Here is a 20312-nt window from a genome sequence, read left to right on the forward strand (position 1 = left end):
CCTGGGAAAGAAAGGATCTAGTCCAGCATCCTTACAAACTTACTCCTTTGTCAGGAACCCAGAGCAAGATTACTATGGCTGCCAAGGGTAGCTCACAAACCTCAAACAGAATGTTGCCAAAATAAAACAAACAAACACTTTGAACATTCCAAGATTTGTCTCCTTTTTTCTTCTTTATTTTTATTTATTTATTTACTTCAGAGGAAGAGAGGCAGAGAGAGAGAGAGACAGAGATAGGGAGAATGGGAGTGCCAGGGCTTACAGCCACTGCAAAGAAGTCCAGATGCATGCTCTACCTTGTGCTTAGCTTACATGGGTCCTGGGGAACTGAGTCAAGGTTCTTTGGCTTTGCAGGCAAGCGCCTTAACCGCTAAACTATCTCTCCAACCCGAGATTTTTAATTTTTACTAAGCTCAGAAAGAGAATGTTACTTGCTGGTGCACTGTGACTAAGCAAAAAAAAAAAAAATCAATGAAGGAGATTTTTTTGGAGAATACATCTAAAGGAAATTGGACTATTCGAGCCCCAGATATTGAGGAGGCAGTTCTGCCCCACAACATCCGGGGAAGAACTGGGGAAGGGCCAATCAAAGTTAATGGAGGTTTCTAAAGTTTAAAAGAGAGTGAAAGAGAGAGATGTCTAGGTCTCTAAGGTGGAAAATGAGTTCCAGGAAAGAGTTTTCTGTGTCCTAAAACAGCTTCGTGGTCCTGGGGAATGTCCAAGCAAGGGAGGAGTGAGGGGCTTGGGAAAGAAAGGAGAGGAAAGCTCCCAGGCAGGAGAAATGTAGTCTGGTTTTGACATCCCTGAACGTTCAGGAGGAGGGCTCAGACAAAGGCCCACAAAGCAACGCTCTCTCAGAGGGTCTGCTGGGGCCAAGCCAGGAGCCCAGGAGGGCTGCGCGCCAAGTCACCGTGCCAGGGCGACGTGAGGCTAGGGCCGGGCCCGGCAGGTAGGAACGAGGAGCGAGCTGAGCTCAGTGACAGGGGTGGAGGAGCCGAGTCTGGATCCCGAGCCTACGTGGGGGGCCAGAGTGGCCTCACAGCGCGCCTAAGCTGGGCGGGACACTTAGGTGACCGCGAGGGGTGTGGCTTAGAGGCTCCGCCTCTCCGGGTCCCGCCTCCTCCACTGCCTAGTCTTCATCAGCCGCCCTGCCGCCCGCTTCACAGCTAGCTGAGAGGGAGGAGAAAGCTGTGAGTTCCGGAGCTCAGACTAGCCCAGCCCAACAGCCCAACCTTAGCTTTAGAGATCATGGCTGCCGAGGATGTGGTGGCGACTGGCGCCGATCCTAGCGAGCTGGAGGGCGGAGGACTTCTACACGAGATTTTCACGTCACCTCTCAACCTGCTGCTGCTGGGCCTCTGCATCTTCCTGCTCTACAAGATCGTGCGCGGGGACCAGCCCGGGGCTGGCAGCGACAACGACGACGACAAGCCGCCCCCGCTGCCCCGCCTCAAGCGGCGCGATTTCACCCCCGCCGAGCTGCGGCGTTTTGACGGCGTCCAAGACCCGCGCATTCTTATGGCCATCAATGGCAAGGTGTTCGACGTGACCAAAGGCCGCAAGTTCTACGGGCCCGGTACGGAGGCCGGCGAGGGGTGCCTGGAAACAAAAGAGGGGCCCCTGGCGTGGAGCTGGGTCGGCGAGAGGCTGAGGGGATCGAGAGGACCCCAAGTGAAAGGGAGGGATGGGCGATCGTGGCAGGGTGGCTGCCCTGGCTGGGTGGGGACCAGAGGCAATCCGGAGGGGCTGCAAACCGGTGGGAGGCGCGCACCCCCCAGCCCACGCTGCTAGCGGCAGGATGGGGGTTCAGAAAGAAGGCTGAGGCTTTGAAGCCACGGTGGGAGAGGTCTGGAGAGGCTCGAAGGCCCAGAGCACTGGGTGCCGGGGGAGTTTGCGAAATGGGGGGGTTGAGGAGGCTCCAGAAAGGAGGGGCTGGTGTTCGAGAAAAGGAGAGTGGGAAGGCGGCCCACACTTGGAGAAGATGCGAAGGCTCATGATGCCAGGGGTAGCCATGGTGGAATGTGAGGGTGTGGGGAGAAAGGTGGGGGGAGTGATTTAGCATCAGGTGGAAGCATTGTTCATGGTGGAGAATGCTGTGTGTGAGCAAGCTGTGCATGCGCGCTGTGTGTGTTCTATGTACACGGTTGGTCTGCTGTGTGTGTGTGTGTGGCGCACGCGCGTGTTGGTGTGCTTGGAATGTGGCATGTGTCGGGTATATGTGTGGCATGTGTCTGGTATGTGTACGTGCTGTATGTAGTGGACTGAACTGGAGAGGCTGGAAGGTGAACAAGGGAAGTTTGGTAGGAGGAAGAGGACTGATTAGAATGGAATCATGAGAATGCAGTGGACAGTGGTAAAGTGTGGCAGGATGATTGGTAATATGGTACTCAGTGTATAGCAAAAGAGAAAGGCCTAGAAGGCAAAAACCCCGCCTTAAAATGAAAAAAAAGGGGGAGGAGGATAAGACTATGAAGGCTTCTGGGGGAGGAGTGTCTGGAAAAGCCAAGCACAGAGGAAGTGAGGGATGGATGACTGCTGTGCTGTTGGAGGTGGAAGGTTTGAAAGGATTCTTAGATATAAGGTTTATGAAAACCTGATTGTGATTATCTTATGCTTGTGAAAATACAGATTCCTGGTCCAACCCGCCATAGCTACTGATCCAGCTAGATGCAGAAAGTCTTGCTTTCTAAAACACTTTCAGAGGAAGAAGAGAATTTAGCTCCTACAATATGGACTCCTCTCAGGTCTGAGGAAGTGCATTCACATGCTCAGTGGTCTGAGAAAGGAGAGAATAGCCAGCACTAATCCAAACCAGTCACACCCTCTCCTTCCTTTAGCTCTCCAGAGTCCAGCTAATCAAGATCAGATATGCCAGGGTACTCACACTTAATTTTTACTTTTGGACCTTTTAGAACACCTATTTCTTGTAAGCATGTAGCTGCAAAACAATGTAAAAATCTGTCACTATAGTAGCACATTGTCAATAAACACAATAAAGTAAAAGCCTATAATTACTCCACTAAACCATAAAGCAGTCAGAACGTGTGCCTGGGCCACTGTTCTATGGTTATCATTTGCAAAGTCATCAGGAGGAATGTTAGTGTGCTGCCAAACACAAAACTACGCGTCAAAACAACCTGTATTTTAGCCGGGATAGGTTTGGTCACTGCCAGCCATGTGAACAAAGCATTGTTCTCTCTGGCCTTTAGTTATCCCTCTGGGGAAAAAAAATAGTCCATTGTGAGATCTCTTGAGTCTCTGCTATCACTGAGTGGGCCCACAACCAGTCACAACATTATAGTGAAAATATTCCATGTTGCAAAGTATTGGTAGAAAATACTCATTGGGGGCTGGAGGGATGGCTTAGGGGTTAAGGCATTTGCCTGCAAAGCCAAAGGACCCAGGTTCAGTTCCCCAGGACCCACGTTAATCAGATGCACAAGTGGGTGCACGTGTCTGGAGTTCCTTTGAAGTGGCTGGAGGCCCTGGCACACCCATTCTCTCCCTTCCTCCCTCTCTCTCTCCCTCTTTCTCTGTCAAATAAATAAATAAAATATTTAAATAAATACTCATTGGAGTGCTTATTACTCTGTGCAAGGCACTGTTGTAGGTGCTAGGAAAATAGTGAGGAAAACACATTTCCTGTCCATAGATCTAGCCTGTGAAACATATATAATTTTTAATGTTTCTTGTACAACTTAAGTGGACTGTGACGTTTGCTAAGTAAAGACACACTCTACCAATTCTATGACTGTAATTTCTAAAATGGTGAATTACAAACCAGAATTATCCACCTGTCCTCAAACACTAGGTGCTACTCTTTCCACCAGAGGTGTAAAACTGTGTGAAGTTTTTGTTTTTTCTAACCTTCTTTAGGGGAAATGGAAGCATGTAATGACGACTAAAACAACCAGTTTTTGGAATCTGAATTGCTTTTAAAAGTTATTCATAAGGGCTTGAGATGTATCTCAGTACTTGAGTGCTTGCCTAGAATGTGCAAAGTGTTTACTTCCATCCCCAGCCCTGAGAAAACAGTTGACCATAAAATTCACATAATTGGTAAAAAGGAAAAAAAGGCTTAATGAATTGAGGTTTCAAGTAGCCACAGTGAAATCCGATTCATTCTCCTACTTGGTATAGTGGCTGGCTACAGCAGGGTTACTATACAGCCTACTTTTGGAAAACAAGACATTGTTTAAAGTACACTTGGATTCTTTTCATTTACTTGTGCAATATTTAAATAAGTCTAAACATCCACTTTAAGTGTCTACAGAATGATCTACAACCCTCAGACAAAAGTTTGGTATGCTGTTACACATAATAGTGTTCCTGGGTTTTATGGAGTTTTGAAAGTTGTGATTCAAGCTTTTTTCCATGAAAATTTTAGTATTTTCACAATCTTCTTTTTAAACTTATCAAAAACAATAACACGGCTGATCTTCTTGTGCTGGTGCCTATTTATTGACAGTAAAAGTTAGGTAATATGGATAAATATGCAAACCACTGATACTTATAAAATTATTTCTCTTGCACATGCCTTGAGATACTGTTTGAGCCTAACAATCAAAGATCATCAAAACATATCAGAATCCATTTATAAAGAAATGTGTTCATTTACACATTAGTGATTAAGAAATCCTAACTTTTACTGGCTGGGCCCCAAGTTTCTAAAATAGAGCTAACTTGTAAGTGCAAAGTCCTCAAGTTGAATTCTAATCCATGGACTGTATTATTATAGATCATTACCTACAAACACCACCCCCCAAAAAATCATGTATTACTTATATTAGCTATTTATAAGTCACAGAAAATTAAACATATGTAGCGCTTTTATTTTGTTTCATTTATTTAATGGCAATAGGTCTTTCAGTGTCTTCATCACAGATCATCAGATGTGGTTTAAGAAATTTGATAATCAAAAAGGGAGCGTTCTGTGTTAAGAATAAGGAAATCAGCTTCTTTCTGGATGTGATCCATAGAGAAATGTATTACTATCTAATAAAGAATCTGTGTTTGGTTTCACTTTGTTTTTAAAGAGGGACCCTATGGAGTCTTTGCCGGAAGAGATGCATCCAGGGGCCTGGCCACATTTTGCCTGGATAAGGAAGCACTGAAGGATGAGTATGATGACCTTTCTGACCTCTCTCCTGCCCAGCAGGAGACCCTGAGTGACTGGGAGTCTCAGTTCACTTGTAAGCATTTTTTTTTAGATTGTGCCTGGATCAAATTTCTGTCAATAATAGGGATTCATGGTAGGACAATAGTTATTACTAAGCAGCTTGAAACTTAGGTGCATTTTGATAGGCTCCTGAATCTTGGACGGATCAAGTTCATGGCTTAAACTGATTGTGGCAGTGCTGAGTCACTTGCTAAGATTGCATACCAATTTTTAACTTTTTATGGGTTTCTGGTTTTGATGTATTTATTTTTCCATAGAGGTATGGATTGCACACTACCACTTCAGTGTGTAGGGGAAAGGGCATTGAATCTCTTGGCTACAGAAAGCGATTTTAAAAGCCCTCTCTTTTAGAACCTACTGTTTAAAATCAGCCCACATCTCTGTTGAAGAATGGGAGACTTGTATTCTGAAAAACACCTCCTCATTGAATCTAATTTAGCCCAATCATAGGTCTCATCCACAAATGATGCTTATAATCTGCTCAGCAACAATGATGTCTAAATTTTTTTAAGAAAAAAGGAAAACATTGTTTCAGAGTTATGGAATATATGGAGCTTTGGGGAGTTGATAGAAAAGAAGGGTTAAATTCAGCCCTTAAGAATTCAGAAATTGGCTTCTATCAACCCTTGGGACTTGCAAGGATATAATTTTCACTTTAACAATATTTCATTGCCACAAAATTGAATAATAATCTTTCCCAGATTTTATGAAAAGTGTGTGAAGACCATGACTATGACTTTGAGGAAGAGTGTTTGGATGTGTAGGGGAAGCTCTCTATTTGCTGTTCTTTATAATCAGTTAAACATTACATGTGCTTTTGGCTATATCTAACCATTTTCTTTGAAATAGTCTCAGAGATAGTTCTTGGTTAATAATTAGCTAGATGTGACCCTACCTTTGAATTTGGATCTCAAGAAGACCCAGTATAACTTTCAGTATAGAGGCAAACCTTTGAACTTTGAAGACCCAATTCAGTTTCCTAGGATAGTTACTAATATTTACATCCCAAAGATGCCTTTGTAACAATAGACTTCTATATGAAACTACTCAGTGATAACTTATAACTTGCAAAGCTCCATGTTTTTAGGGTTTGCCTGCAGGCATGGGAGAAAAAGTGAAATTTTTCCCTTTCACCTAGGACTAGCCTCAAATCCTGTTGTGACACCTCAGCTATACTCAAAACTATTGTTAGTTCCACTTAAGACAGGTTTCCCAGGCACCACCCAGTTTTTACTTGTCTGTTGCACAGTCCAGGGCACCCCAGAGACCTTTATGCTACCTTTAAATAGGGAAGTTCCAGGTTTTCCTAATATGATTATTTCACACAAAAGCAGCTCTGGTTACCTGGTTAGACAGGTTGGTTGCCCCTCTCATTCCTTTCCATATTCCAAAAGAAAATTTGGCCCTCTTGCCTTCTAATACTGAGATTGTACATTTACCTATTTGTTTGGGTACAATAATGAGGGGGTTTGCTGGTTATGGTTTGCACTCCTACTAAACTTTTTGTCTTCAAAATCTCACAGTCCTTTCCTGCCTTTTACCATTTCCTGTACCCATATTTTCCCCATACTAAGAAAACCTAGTATCGGGCTGGAGAGATGGCTTAGCAGTTAAGCGCTTGCCTGTGAAGCCTAAGGACCCCGGGTCGAGGCTCGGTTCCCCAGGTCCCACATTAGCCAGATGCACAAGGGGGCGCACGCGTCTGGAGTTCGTTTGCAGAGGCTGGAAGCCCTGGCGCGCCCATTCTCTCTCTCTCCCTCTACCTGTCTTTCTCTCTGTGTCTGTCGCTCTCAAATAAATAAATAAATAAAGTTTAAAAAAAGTATTACCTCAACAAATGGGAAAAAAAACCAGAATTCAACACCCCATTTGTCATAAATTCTTTAAAAAAAAGAAAAAGAAAACCTAGTATCTATCCTATCTACTTCTATTATCTACTGTCCTGTCAGCCTATCCATTATTCCCTTCCTTGACTGTCTAACAAATTTCTACATGTTGCCCATGAGCATTGCTTCATTTCCTCCATACTCCCTTCCTTGCTCGCTATAGTGCACTGGTATCCACAATTCGAATGCACTCTCTGGAACATTCTCAGGGACCAGCTTCTTTCCAGGACTAACTTCCTATCTCTGGTTCATGTTGCAGATTTCCTGTCATGTGGCCCCATCTAGAGTCTCCATTAAGTACATGTGTTGTCTACTATCCACTTCATGAACTGCTATTTCCATTTTCTTTGAAACTGTATGATATTCTTTGATTTCCATAGACATCACCCTACTTCTGGCTCTGGCTCCTTCACACTAGCCTACTGGACACCTTATTCCTAGACTGTACTTACTGAAATCTGCCCTATGTATCTCAGTGATAATATTGCCAAAGCAACACTTTGCTGTGTCATTCTTTCTCTTATAAACTTTCAGTGCCCTTTGCCATCTGTAAGTGAAGTTCAAATTCCTCAGGCTGACTTTTCAGGTCTTTCATAATATTATTTCTTCACACTGATTAGCCAAACCTATCTCCTACTACTTCCAAATGCCATTCTCCTCTTGACCAAATGTTTTCTTTATTGTTTCCCAGGTACGTCTAGTCTTGCCTGTGTGCCTTTGAACATAGTTTTCATTTTACAGAAATATCTCCCCAAAAATCATTGTATACATTTTCCAAAACACATTCTTCTTCTGTTAAAAAATTTTCCATTAAAAATTCTGTACCCTTTTCTAATTTATATTCAGTTTATTTCCCTCAAATACTCTCTATACATATGCTCAGTTCATTTTGACATTATCATGCATGTTCATTGCAAGATATTTTGTACTTTTGAACAAAGTTCTTAATTCTGTGCTAACAAGTACTATGTTATAAACTGCCTTCCATATCCATCAAGAAGCCTAACTCATTGTTGAGGATATTGTGTGGGCTCCTAACAAATGCTTTAAAATAAAATGTAGCAATGTTTTGTAAAGCATGAGAATGACCATTTGTGTGTTCTTCTCTACCTCCAGTCAAGTATCATCATGTGGGCAAACTGCTGAAGGAAGGGGAGGAACCTAATGTGTACTCAGATGATGAAGAACCGAAAGATGAGACTACTCGGAAAAATGATTGAGGCATTCAGTGGAAGCATATCTATTTTTGTATTTTGCAGAATCATTTGTAACATTCTAGTCTGTCTTTAAAACTTGGTGATTTCAACATGTTTGGAATTTGCTGTAATTTTTTAATTAACATCACTAGTGACACTGATGAAATTAACTTTTTTCTTAGGATGCATGATATGTTTGTGAGTCACAAGTCCACAAAATGAATTGTAGTGCTGTAATGCATATGTTAATAAGTTTTTTCTTCTATCTGTAGTTAGAACAACCTGAGTTTGAATTGGTTTATCTTGAGAGGTAGGTAAGACATAGGTATTTCCCCAAACTGCTAAGAATGTTAATTGTGTACCAAGAATGAAGTTCAACGTTTTTTCATGATGCTCTCTGAAAACAAGTCCTATTTACTCAATTGACTTAACTGCATGATTTCTGTTTTATCTACCTCTGAAGCAAATCTGCAGTGCCCCAAGGGTTAGGTATTGATTAGAGACAACTTTCCAGTAACAATGAGAACTTGAGTTCTGATAGAAAAAACAATACTGTGTTTCTGCTTTGGTATGTGGTCCTTATACGGACACAGACACTGTCACACAGTAATCTACAGTTAGGATTAAAATAACATGTGGACACTGAAAGTAGAGCTTTGGAAAAAGATCTAAACAAATGAAGAAGATTGTAGGACTGGCTTCCCAATCCCCGTGTTCATGACAGGACAGGCAGTGGGTATGTGGTAATTGGACAAAATGTAAAATGTGAAGGGCATACAGGACAGGTTAGAACAGGTGTGTGTTCTCCTAAAAGCCTTCATCCATACACACAAAGGATAGGAAATACTACATAGCACTAGCCAAGTGGTTTTAAAAGGAAAATATAATTCTAATGTAAGAGTTAAATGCTTCTGTTGTCACAAAATTGTAGCCACTGCAAAAGTAGTATTCAAGTATCTAGGTCTTGGATAATACTCTAGGTTAACACTAAACCTAGCTTAAGTAGAGTCTACAGTTGTATAAATTTGTAAAAGTGGTATATGAACAACTAGTGATGTTTTAAACTCTTGTAATCATAGTTAAATAGTCTGTCTTTTCTTGTGAACTATGTTTGATGATTTTACCTCAAATCAGAAAACAAAATGAAGTGTTGGGGTCAGTTAATAAAATGGTTTTGCCCAATATAGTGTGGCTGACTTTTTTTTTTTAATCTTTATTTTACAAAGTGAGAGAATTGGTGCTCAAAGGCCTCAGCCATTGATATCAAACTCCAGGTGCTTGTGCCACCTAGTGGGCATGTACGACCTTGCACTTGCCTCACCTTTGTGTGTCCAGATATCTGGGAAGTCAAACATGGGTCCTTAGGCTTTGCAGGGGCTGGCTTAATTTTTTTTTTAAATTTATTTATTTGAGAGCGACAGACACAGAGAGAAAGACAGATAGAGGGAGAGAGAGAGAATGGGCGCGCCAGGGCTTCCAGCCTCTGCAAACGAGCTCCAGACGCGTGCGCCCCCTTGTGCATCTGGCTAACGTGGGACCTGGGGAACCGAGCCTCGAACCGGGGTCCTTAGGCTTCACAGGCAAGCGCTTAACCGCTAAGCCATCTCTCCAGCCCTTAATTTTTTTAAACCTTATTCTAAGAGATCAGATTTTGCTATCTGACTTCAGTTTAACACTCAATTTCATGGGATGGAGAGATGGCTTAGCAGTTAAGAAACTTGCCTGCCAAGTTAAAGGGCCCAGGTTCGATTCCCCAGGACCCATGTAAGCTAGGTGCAAAAGGTGGTGTGTTTGGAGTTCTTTTGCAGTGACTGGAGACCCTGGTGTACCCATTCTCTCTCTCCCTCTTTCTCTCTCTCAAATAAATAAATAAATAAATAAAAGTTTTAAATGTTCAGCTTCAGGTGCTGGAGAGATTGTTTAGGAGTTAAGGTGCTTGCCTGAAAAGCCTAAGGACCCAGGTTTGATTCCCCAGTACACATGTAAGCCAAATACAAAGAGTGTTGCATGCATCTAGAGATCGTTTGCAGTGGCTAGAGACCCTGGCCAAATGCACAGGATGTTGTATGCATCTCGAGATCATTTGCAGTAGCTAGAGGCCTTGACACACACATTTTCTATCTGCCTCTCTCTCTCTCTCTCTCAAATAAAGTTATTTCACTTTAATTTTTTAAAAATAGTATTTGAGAGAGAGACAAAGAGTGACTATGAGCACTCTAGGGCCTCATGTCGCTGCAAATGAACTTCAGATGCATGTGCCAACCTCTGCATCTGGCTTTATGTGGGTACTGGGGAATCAAACCCAGGCTATTCGGCTTTGCAAGCAAACACTTGTTGAGTCATATCTCCAGCCTCTTAAACTTTTGAGTGCACTATGTATTCCAAAAGAAACACACTTGTGACCCCATGATTTCAAGGCCTTAAGGTAAGAGAATCACACATTCAAGGCCAGCCTGGGCTACATAGCAATACTATTTCTCAAAATAATAAAAAGGGGCTAGGGAGATGACTACAAGCATGAGTATCTGAGTTTGGATCCTTAGAACACACTTAAAAACCCAACATGGTAGCACTCTAGCTGCTGTAATTCCAGTGTACCTATGGCATGAACGGGGGCAGAAATGAAATTTCACATACCAGCTTGGCTGGGGTACATAGCAGTGAACGATGAGAGGCCCAGCCTCTCACAAGATGGAAAGTGAGAACCAACACCTGATGTTGTCTTCTGACCTCCACACATCACAAAAAATAAAAATAAACCCTAGGAAGGAAATGAGAATGAACTGAACTGCTTTCTATGACTTGCAAAATTCTGCCTCTGAGTTAACTTTCTAAACTGAAGGCCACAGCAAAGTTATTAAGAACTAATGTTACTACAGAAGGCATTGGGGTTACCACATGTGAGGGATGGTTGAGATTGTGTGTGTGAGAGAAATGGGGGGGTACATGTGGGTGCAGGTGTGTACAGGCAGAGTTCAGTGTCAAGTGTCTTCCTCTATCACTTACCACTTTATTTTTTATTTTATTTTATTTTTTGCTCAGTAAAAGAAATTTATTTTGTCCTGGAAAGAATGGATATTAAAGTTAAATGATTTTCCTTTCCATACTTTATCTTCCTTTTTTTCATATTTTCTTTGGGATACTACAACTTTATTTTTTTTTAAATATAGTTTATTTACTTATTTATTAGAGGGAGAGAGAAAGAGAGAGAGAGAGAGAGAGAAAGAAAGAGAGAGAGAGAGAGAGAGAGAGAGAGAATGGGCATGCCAGGGCCTCTAGCCACTGCAGACGAACTCCAGATACATGTGCCTCCTTGTGCATCTGGCTTACGTGGGTCCTGGAGAATTGAACCGGGAATCCCTTGGCTTTGCAGGCACATGCCTTAACCACTAAGCCATCTCTGCAGCCCCTACAACTTTATTTTTTGAGACAGGGTTTCTCACTGTACCCAAAGCTGATTGGGCTACACAGACTAGCCAGTGAGCCCCAAATATCCTCCCTTCTGGGTATGTTCTGGGGTTACAAGCATATACCACCATGGCCAACTTTTATTTACATGGGTGTTGGTGCTTCAAACTCATATCTTCATGCTTCCATGGCTAGGAGGCAAGCACTTTACTCATCGAGCCAGTGCCCCCCCTTTCTTACAGTCCATAATAAGCACTGATACATTCCTTCCTTCATAGAGTTCTTAAAACCCCACAAAGAACATTTCTCTGGAGTGCTCAGAGTTTAAAGTAGAGTTTGCCTTTGTTATGGAATACTCTGAGGCAGTTTACTATGTATTTCATGTGCAAATACAGTTAACTTTTGAATGATCAAAGATAGATTATCAATGCCCTATGTTTTTTGGACTAGACTCCTCATTCCATACACACCATCATTTTTGGACATTCTGTAAACTTGAGCACTTACAACCTGAGCTGAAAGGATTAGTCGATTTTGCTACCTTTCTTTTGCACATTGCATGTGTAGTAAATCTTGAGTGTTGTGTGCATGTATATTCGTGTGGAGATGTGGCCCTTGTGTACCTGCCTGGAGGCCAGAGGAGAACATCAGGAGCCCCTCCATTGTTCACCCACCTGCTTTTCCTTGAGGAGTCTCTTCAGTATTCCAGAACTTTGGCAGCTTTCATTTCCCTAGTCTCTGCTCCCCACGGGATTGGGATTACAGATATGCATGACCAGCAGAGCTATTTACATGGGTTTTGGAAAATCAAACCCAGTGGTCTTAGGCCCTCATGTTTGCACAGAAAACACTCTTACTTTTTAGTAGCACTGATAAACCCTGTGCCAAGCAGGTGTTGCATACCTGCAATCTTAGCGCTTGGGAAGCACACGCAGAAAGATCTGGATTGCAAAGCCAAATTGGGCTATAAGTGAGATCCTGACTCAAACAATGTACTGAAAGAAAATCTTAAATAGGATTTCAGTTTATCCAAAATGGAAAACAAAGAGCTACCTTTGGTTACATGAATCCTGACAATTCCTATCATAACGAAAAAGTTATAAGCTCGGTATGAAGCTCAGTGGTACAGGGCTTGCCTAACATAACAGGGTCTTGGATTCAGTCCTCAGGACCATAAAAAATAAAGGAAATTTGCATAAAAACAATACTAGGCCAGGCATGGTGATGCATGCCTTTAATCCCAGCACTTGGGAGGCAGAGGTAAGAGGACTGCTGTGAGTTTGAGGTCACCCTGAGAATACACAGTGAATTCCAGGTCAGCCTGGGATAGAGTGAGACCGTACCTCAAAAAAAAAAAAAAAAAAGATAGCTATCATTCCATTGGAAATATTACAGATGCACAACATTCTAGCCAGTACATGTGGCAAATGAATAGTCAACCATCACTATTACAATTTTATTTATATATATGAAAATTAAGTATGTATTATTTCTCTAACAATGAAGTGAGAGTAAAACAACATTAGTACAATGCAGCATACTACAAGTAGAAACCCTCCCACACACAGTAGAATTATTAGCATTTACTTAAAAATAACATTTTAAACAGTTTTGCAACAAATAAGCACATTTATTTGGTTCTATTTTCAAAATTACTAGGTTATATGGCTTTCTACCTGAGAAATTCAAACATGTGATCAAAAGTACATCGACAGACTTTTAGCTTTCTTACAGCATTATAAGCAATACATACAAGGAAAAATACGAAAATACCTATTTGAAAAGTTTAAAGTTCAGGCCCTTAATAATACAGTAAGATGATAACAAGAAAATACTTTTGTGCAACTTAACATCAAAATAAAGAATAACAACATTAAGAACAAAAGCAGTTATAATAGTTTCGGTTCCATTACATTCCTTACTAAGCAACTGAGCAACAAGCACAGAATAAGTTGATCTCTTCCTCATTTAAGGCCTACACCAGAAAGAGAATGACTCAAATCTAGAATGCATTAGCACAGATAGTTACAAAGAATCCAGGGTTGTTCCAAAAGTTAACATAAAACCAGTATGTACTTTCTTCTAGGCCCCAGGATGGCGTCTAGCAAACAGACAAAGAAAATGTTATATAGGAATGACACAGCACCAGTTCTATCATACAAAAATTTGCACATGCTGCTGAATTCTAAAATTTAATTTTTATACCTTTACTGAGCAAACTGGTTCCAGATCTAAAGTCTCTGCTATGAAAAACTATCAAATGAGAGAAGAAATTTAGATTTTATTCCCCCAAAACATCTGCATTTTATTACAAACTCACTAATGGTCTTTGTTTTGAAGAAACAATATGCTAAAAGAAAGAAGGCAGGATTTCATTGGAGGAGAATCTTGTCTGACAAAAAATATGGGCTGTTAGTAATTTAAAAGGCTACATTGGACAACAGTACTTTGAATATGAATAGTCATTTCTGGTCCTCAGAGAAGAAAAGGCACTCTGGCCCTATGAGCAAACTTTCACATTGGACAAGTCAAACCTAGCTGTAATAGTGAGATCACTGGCTTGAAGTGGGAATGAACATGGTTCTCATCTAAGTAATACACATGGATTTGCTATGGTATATTCAATTTCTGCATATTTGCATGTTTTAGCATACTTCTTTCCAAATGTAACTAAACAGATCAATGAAGCAACTTACTCTTTGTTACTTCTGGTAAATGAGATTTTTGTAGCCCCACACTAGGTTGCTCAAGAGGCTGTTGATGGGTGTACGTTATATATTTCTAGCAACCACACTGCCCAGCATCCTGCCTGGCTCTACCAGATAATGTTTTCCTACTTAGTATCAAATTGATATGGAAATGAACTGTTTCATAGAAAAATGCTGTCCAGCACTGATTCTATAGATTCCAATCACTTTTTCCTGTGGCAGGCAGTCTCTAATCTCGCTGACATATGCAACTGCTGGCCAGGTATAGCTTTGTTGGGAATATAAATGTGTTCAACTGTCCCCGAGGCCCTGCATCCAAGGCAGAATGAGGCGGCCAAGCTTTCTGTAGAACATACGCAAGGCTAAGAATTAAATCTTTAGCAATCTATAAATGTCTCAATTTAAAAACATATTCAAGTCCAAAATGAGTAGGCAAAAAGATAAACTGGTTTTTAACAGAGTTTACAAAATCCGCATACTTAACAATTTTTTCCACAGCTAGAAAACTATGGCCTTTTCTTTTAACTCTTCCTAACTCCATGGTATTATTGAGGATGTGAGGAGGCACTTGTTACTGTTTAATAAAAGTCAGTTTGGGGATTTTCAGTGACGTTTTACAAACTGATGTCACCCAACCCTGAGTGAAAGAATTACACAGCCTGAAATGAGATACTGTCACAACTTCTTTTCCCAAGTACCATCACTGGTACCCCGGGATCTTTCAAAATTTCCTTTTGCAAATCCCCCTGGTTATCTCACTTCAATCCTGGTGCTTCTGTTGATGGAAAGACATGGGGCTTATAAAACAAACAACAAAAACTCTACTAACAGTCCCCTGTTAGTTTAATCCTCAAAGGACAATCAGCTAGCTCCTTTTAGATTCTTCTAAAACTTTGTCTTTAAAAGGACAAGGGGATAGACACAGAGAACACTCAACTTCTACCAAACCAGATATCCAGAGACACAGAGGCTCCTAAGACTTCATCACTGAAGTAGACCTAAAACAAACCCATCATGGTACAGGGAAATTTGCAGAAGAGCATGTGGGAAGATTGTTGTAGCCACGTTTTGGGACAACATGCACAAGCACAGAGATATTGCCTCTTACCCACAACTGATGGCTAACCCCATAATGCACAACCCACATTCCCCAATGAGGAGTGTCTCCGCAGAGGGTGGAGGACAGGGAGGAGGCTAACAATGGTACCAACATGGCTGTATACACACTGTGTACATAACTAATTTTCAAAAAGGATAACTCTGTGAGAACTATGAGGACACAAATAGGATTAATTTTCTTCTGTGGTATTCTTAAAATTCTAATGTCATGAAGAAGTCCATTAATGTTCTAGCTGTTGGCTCTCTTTATCTCTACTTATTACTAAAGTCAGGAAAGCTTATGACTTACTGCACATATTGTTTCTGTCTAAATCAAAGAGCATGTCACAAGATCCTTATTCATTACAATCATCCTCAAAGATAAAGGATGGCAAGTGACATAACAGCTAAAGATTCATAGAGGACCATCTCAACTCCTCTCAGTGCTAATCTATTCCTCCTCTGCCAACAAATTAAAACAGTAAAATAAAGTCTGCCCTTGGATCACAAAGTTTTATAAGCACATTGTTTTGCCAAGCTTCAGAATCCAAGGTTTTATATTTCCAAAGCTTACTATCACACCTACAGTCATTTTGATTTATATTTTAAACTTTACTAAGAGGAGAAGGATTTTACACATTTGACCTTGTTCAAGTTCTGTACAGGTGCTAACTACATAGCTATATTTGGTTTTAAGTTTTTCTTTTCATGAATAGTTTATTGTAAATCTGGGTGTTCCTGATCCATGTGGTCACCAAAGCCTTCAAAATATAAAGAAGAGTAGTTGCTTCTTAAATAACCTCCATATTCAATGTGCTCCTGACTGTTATGTCTAACATTATAGTTGTCAGAATCAAGCAGGAAATCTCTAGAACCGGTAAACCTTCTGTCATTCTGGTTATATTCTGACTTCCACAGCTTCTGTCTTCTTTTGGGGAAAGAGCTCAAATAGAAAGCATTAGCACTGTTTGGTGACATTAATGGCATATGAAAGGATTTACCTTTTACCTTCTGGACCACTGTACTATCATTAACTCTTCTCTTTCTTGTAATGTCTTCTAATTCCTCACTGGAATTTGATTCATAGTGGTAGTCTTCATTATACAAGAATCTGGGGGTTATTTTTTCTTTGCTTTTGCTTATGTTTTCATTTTTAATGGACTTGCTTTCATCTTCAAGCTTTGAACATGTCAACTCATACTTGGATCTCTTGTCTGGTATCTTAAGTTTAGGGTTAGAGTATCTTTCCTCACTCTCATGTTTCCACTCTGAATGCAAGGTCTCCTGAGTTGACTTAGTTTTTTGTTTGCAAGTGATGATGCCCTCATTGTCAAGAGTTCCTTTTGAGGTGGAGCTATGATATTCAGCCATAAATCTCTCTTCTTCATCTTTGTATACACTCAGAGTCTCATTGAAACATTCAGAATCACTACTAATTTCCTCCAAGCAGTTGTTCAACTGTGTGTTGAAGTCCACTGACTCCAAAGGTAAGAAAATCTGACTATTCCTTGTGGACTGTTCCTTTGTGGACTTTTTGACTTGGTGAATGTGAGTCATTTTTAGGAGATGTTTCTCTCCATCAGCTGGGGACATCTGACCACCAGCTTCACTGGCTATAGCCTTGCAATCACTTTTCAACTTCTTAGTACATTCTTTGGTATGATTCCGCCTTCCTCTCTTTTGTGATTTATACTCAAAAACCTGAGTATATACCTTTGGCCAATAATCTTCTTCATCCTGTTCTTTGCTCTCCAGGTCTTCCACTTCACTCGGAGTGGTTGAGTGGCATGTTTGTTTTCTCAAGTTGATCTGAAATCCATTCCCCTTAGCATAGACATTCCTCTGCCACTGAGAGTTGCTTATCATGTCACTTGCTTCTAGGAAGACAAGTGCACATTTGGGTGTCTGATAAAAGTTTAACAGATAGTTGATAAATTCATCAGTTTCATATATCTTCTTCTTCCTGCCACGTAGCCTATAAGATTTATTAGAACTGTGGTCATCATCTTTTTCAAGAGACTGACCACGAGTCATTGTAATCTGCACAGAATTCTGATTATAGACCAAGTTGCGATTGTATCCATCAGTAAATAGTTTTTCAGTTCTCTCTTTTCTGGTTGAGTAATGAGAAGATTTCTGTAAATGAGCCCTTCTTTTCTTCATTTTTTGTTTCTGTTTACTATCTGACTTAGAAACCTGAGATCTTTCCATTTCTTCTTGATTTGGAAGATGCAGAGTGTTTAACTCTTCTTCCTCCAGAGTTTTCAATGTGGTCCCTGAAATGTGATAAGCTTCTGGGTCTATAACATCAACCTCCTGTGAATTAAACTGTGTGGACCCCTTCAAAGAAAAAAAGTTAAAGATCTCTCATGAAAATGCAAACGCTGAAAATTTTCAAAAACTGAGTTGGCACTGCCCTGAAGAGACTTGTGATAGAACCAAATTAGAAACAGTATTGCACTGAGGAAAACAGAGACTACTAAATGAAATGTCTTGATCTAATATGAGCTCATTTTTTTAGGTTTATGCCCATCTTTTTAAGGGATTTCCTTTTTAATATTTTATTTATTTATTTACTTACAGAGATAGAGAGATAGAATAGGCATGCCAGGGCCTCTAACCATTGCATTTGAACTCCAGATGCATGTGCCACCTTGTGCATTTGGCTTTACATGGGCACTGGGGAATCAAACCTGGGTCCTTTGGCTTTGCCGGAAAATGTCTTAACTGCTATGCCATCTCTCCAGCCCTGTGCCCATCTTTACTGCTATGGCCTTAAAACACTTGACTCTTCATTTGCACAAACATTAATGAGCCTAATGTTCTAGATATTGTGATAGGGGCTAGAGAAGCAAAGAAGAGTGAGAAATGCTATATATCCATCACAGACAATCCTAGTACAAGGAGACTAATTGGTAAAATGTGTCTAAAAGGTAAACTGGCTTAAAAGATAAACTGTTCCTTTGTTTCTTATTCCAGTCTCTTACTATAGATTGCACATTGAAAGTGTCTGTGAATTATGCCACCTCTCCCACGTCATTAAAAAATACAATGTGGGTAATTGTGGCTCAGTAGCAAAACACTTGTGTAGCACAAGTGAGGCCCTCAGTTCTTTATCCATCACTGCACAAAAGAAAGGAAAATCAAAATCAAGCAGCAAATATAGCTGTGACTGTGGGTCTGCCATGGCCAGTCCTGTAATGTTCTCTGCTGTGCACAAATACAGAGCAGGGGAATATGCTATCTACACTGCCAGTCCCAGGACAGTTTCTAATGTGCTTCCACTGATACTTGTCACACACCAGGACATAGTGTCTTCTAAAATGCACTAGTATTGGAACCTGGACAGCACATAATCAGTATAAGTATTAGTGAGATCCAGAATTAAGATGATACAACCACTGAAAAGAGCTAAAGTCTTTTTTCAAAAGAGACACACTTGAATATTACTAAGGTAAACTAAAAACAATACAGCTGGCCTTGTCATAAATGTCATATTGTTTTTATGATGTGAATTTCACTAAGTTTGACTGTCTACAATAACAAGAACAAGGCTGAGAAAGTGAATAGACAGAAAACTCGCTACAGAATAGCAACAGTATTCACTCCATATTAAAACACATTACAAATGTATTTTTAAATCAGTGTTTTGGGAGTCTTATTTCTGGCTTTTAATTCAGCATATCTTTGAGACTGGATGTCTTTAGAAACTCAGAATGGTAGAAAAACACTTTGTAGAAATGAAAATCTGTGAACAAAACAATTATTCCTTACCAAATAGTTCATGGCAAAGCTGGCCTGAGTTTGACAAGGCTCAGTTCTCTCGCTTCTCATCCAAACCTGTTACAGATGAACAGATAAGTAAAGTTAATGGAAGACTACTTGTCTAACACCCACACCCACACTTTGTTTCTCCATGGCATTTCCCTGCCACATCCATTAGAAACTTAGAAAAATAGATAAACTAGCCCGATTTCTCTGAATTTTAGAAACACAAATGGGGGCAGAGTTGAGACATTACTGCTTTAGTGTATGGTTTTACAAATCCACAGTTGGGGACTACCAGAGATCAATGTAAAAGAACCTCCCGTGAATGTCACAAGCTTTCCACAGTGTTGTTTTTTAATAGCTCAGTGCTTAAATGCAAAAGTTGAGGCTCAGAAACACCAGTACCTACCAAAAATTGGAGAACAATTAGGAAACAGCCTTACTGAAATTTTCCTCAGGAGTACCCGTAACAACCGAAGGGCCTCAACCCGCCTCTGAGCCAGCAAGTACTTCCTCTCCTCCCACTCCTCCGAAGAGTCCAGCTCTTGAGGTGCCTCGGCTTTGGCTTTCACCTTCTCCTTTCTTGACCGGTGTCTGTCCCTTTCCTTCAGGGCTCGTCTCCTGTCCCTGGCCTTCTTCCTCTTTTCCTGGGCTTTCCTCACTTCCTCTTTTCTTTTTCTGGACAATGATTAAGATAAATCATTCAAATTATATTTATTAGACATCTGATTTATCCCCGTACTATTCATTTATGTTTCCAGGAATCTATCACTAATAACCTCAGGACCTAGAATAGACAACTTAAACACACACACACACCACAAATAGCCACTGAAACATCATCAGTCAAGAGGGAAGGACACATAATTTTGTTGGTCTAATACAAAAGTGTGAAAGAGATCTTATGGAGGGGAAAGAAGAGGAAAGGATGGAGAATTTTTTTTTTAAATAGAATCAAATGAAGACATAATTTATCATAACCTTTGAGACACAACACAGGCAGCTCTACAAGGAAAGTTTAATAAATAACTTGATGGAACATCACAAAGTCATAGGAAAACAAAAACAA

General features: G+C 40.6%; 2 protein-coding genes across 7 annotated transcripts in view; one reads left to right on the top strand and one right to left on the bottom strand.

Annotated features, from left to right (window-relative positions):
• Window positions 1-1123: 1123 nt before the first annotated feature.
• Pgrmc1 (progesterone receptor membrane component 1) lies at window positions 1124-9443 on the top strand. Its single transcript, XM_004672612.2, has 3 exons — window positions 1124-1576; window positions 5037-5192; window positions 8182-9443. Exons 1-3 carry the CDS (start codon window positions 1249-1251, stop codon window positions 8283-8285), a joined length of 588 nt encoding a protein of 195 aa, XP_004672669.1. The 5' UTR covers window positions 1124-1248; the 3' UTR covers window positions 8286-9443.
• Window positions 9444-13207: 3764 nt separating this feature from the next.
• LOC101617494 (A-kinase anchor protein 17B-like) overlaps window positions 13208-20312 on the bottom strand; it is a 78187-nt gene continuing 71082 nt past the window's right edge. For 5 of the 6 annotated variants that reach the window (XM_045140966.1, XM_045140965.1, XM_004672616.2 and 2 more), the window contains 3 exons: window positions 19687-19921; window positions 19250-19315; window positions 13208-17815 (listed from right to left, as the gene is read on the bottom strand). In XM_045140966.1, the coding sequence (XP_044996901.1) occupies window positions 16193-17815; window positions 19250-19315; window positions 19687-19921 (1924 nt within the window). In that variant the 3' untranslated portion in view covers window positions 13208-16192. The remainder of the gene's footprint in view (window positions 17816-19249; window positions 19316-19686; window positions 19922-20312) is intronic. The other variant, XM_045140969.1, reaches the window with a different exon arrangement.

Source organism: Jaculus jaculus, chromosome X (genome assembly GCF_020740685.1).
Source record: "Jaculus jaculus isolate mJacJac1 chromosome X, mJacJac1.mat.Y.cur, whole genome shotgun sequence".
Classification (NCBI taxonomy): domain Eukaryota; kingdom Metazoa; phylum Chordata; class Mammalia; order Rodentia; family Dipodidae; genus Jaculus; species Jaculus jaculus.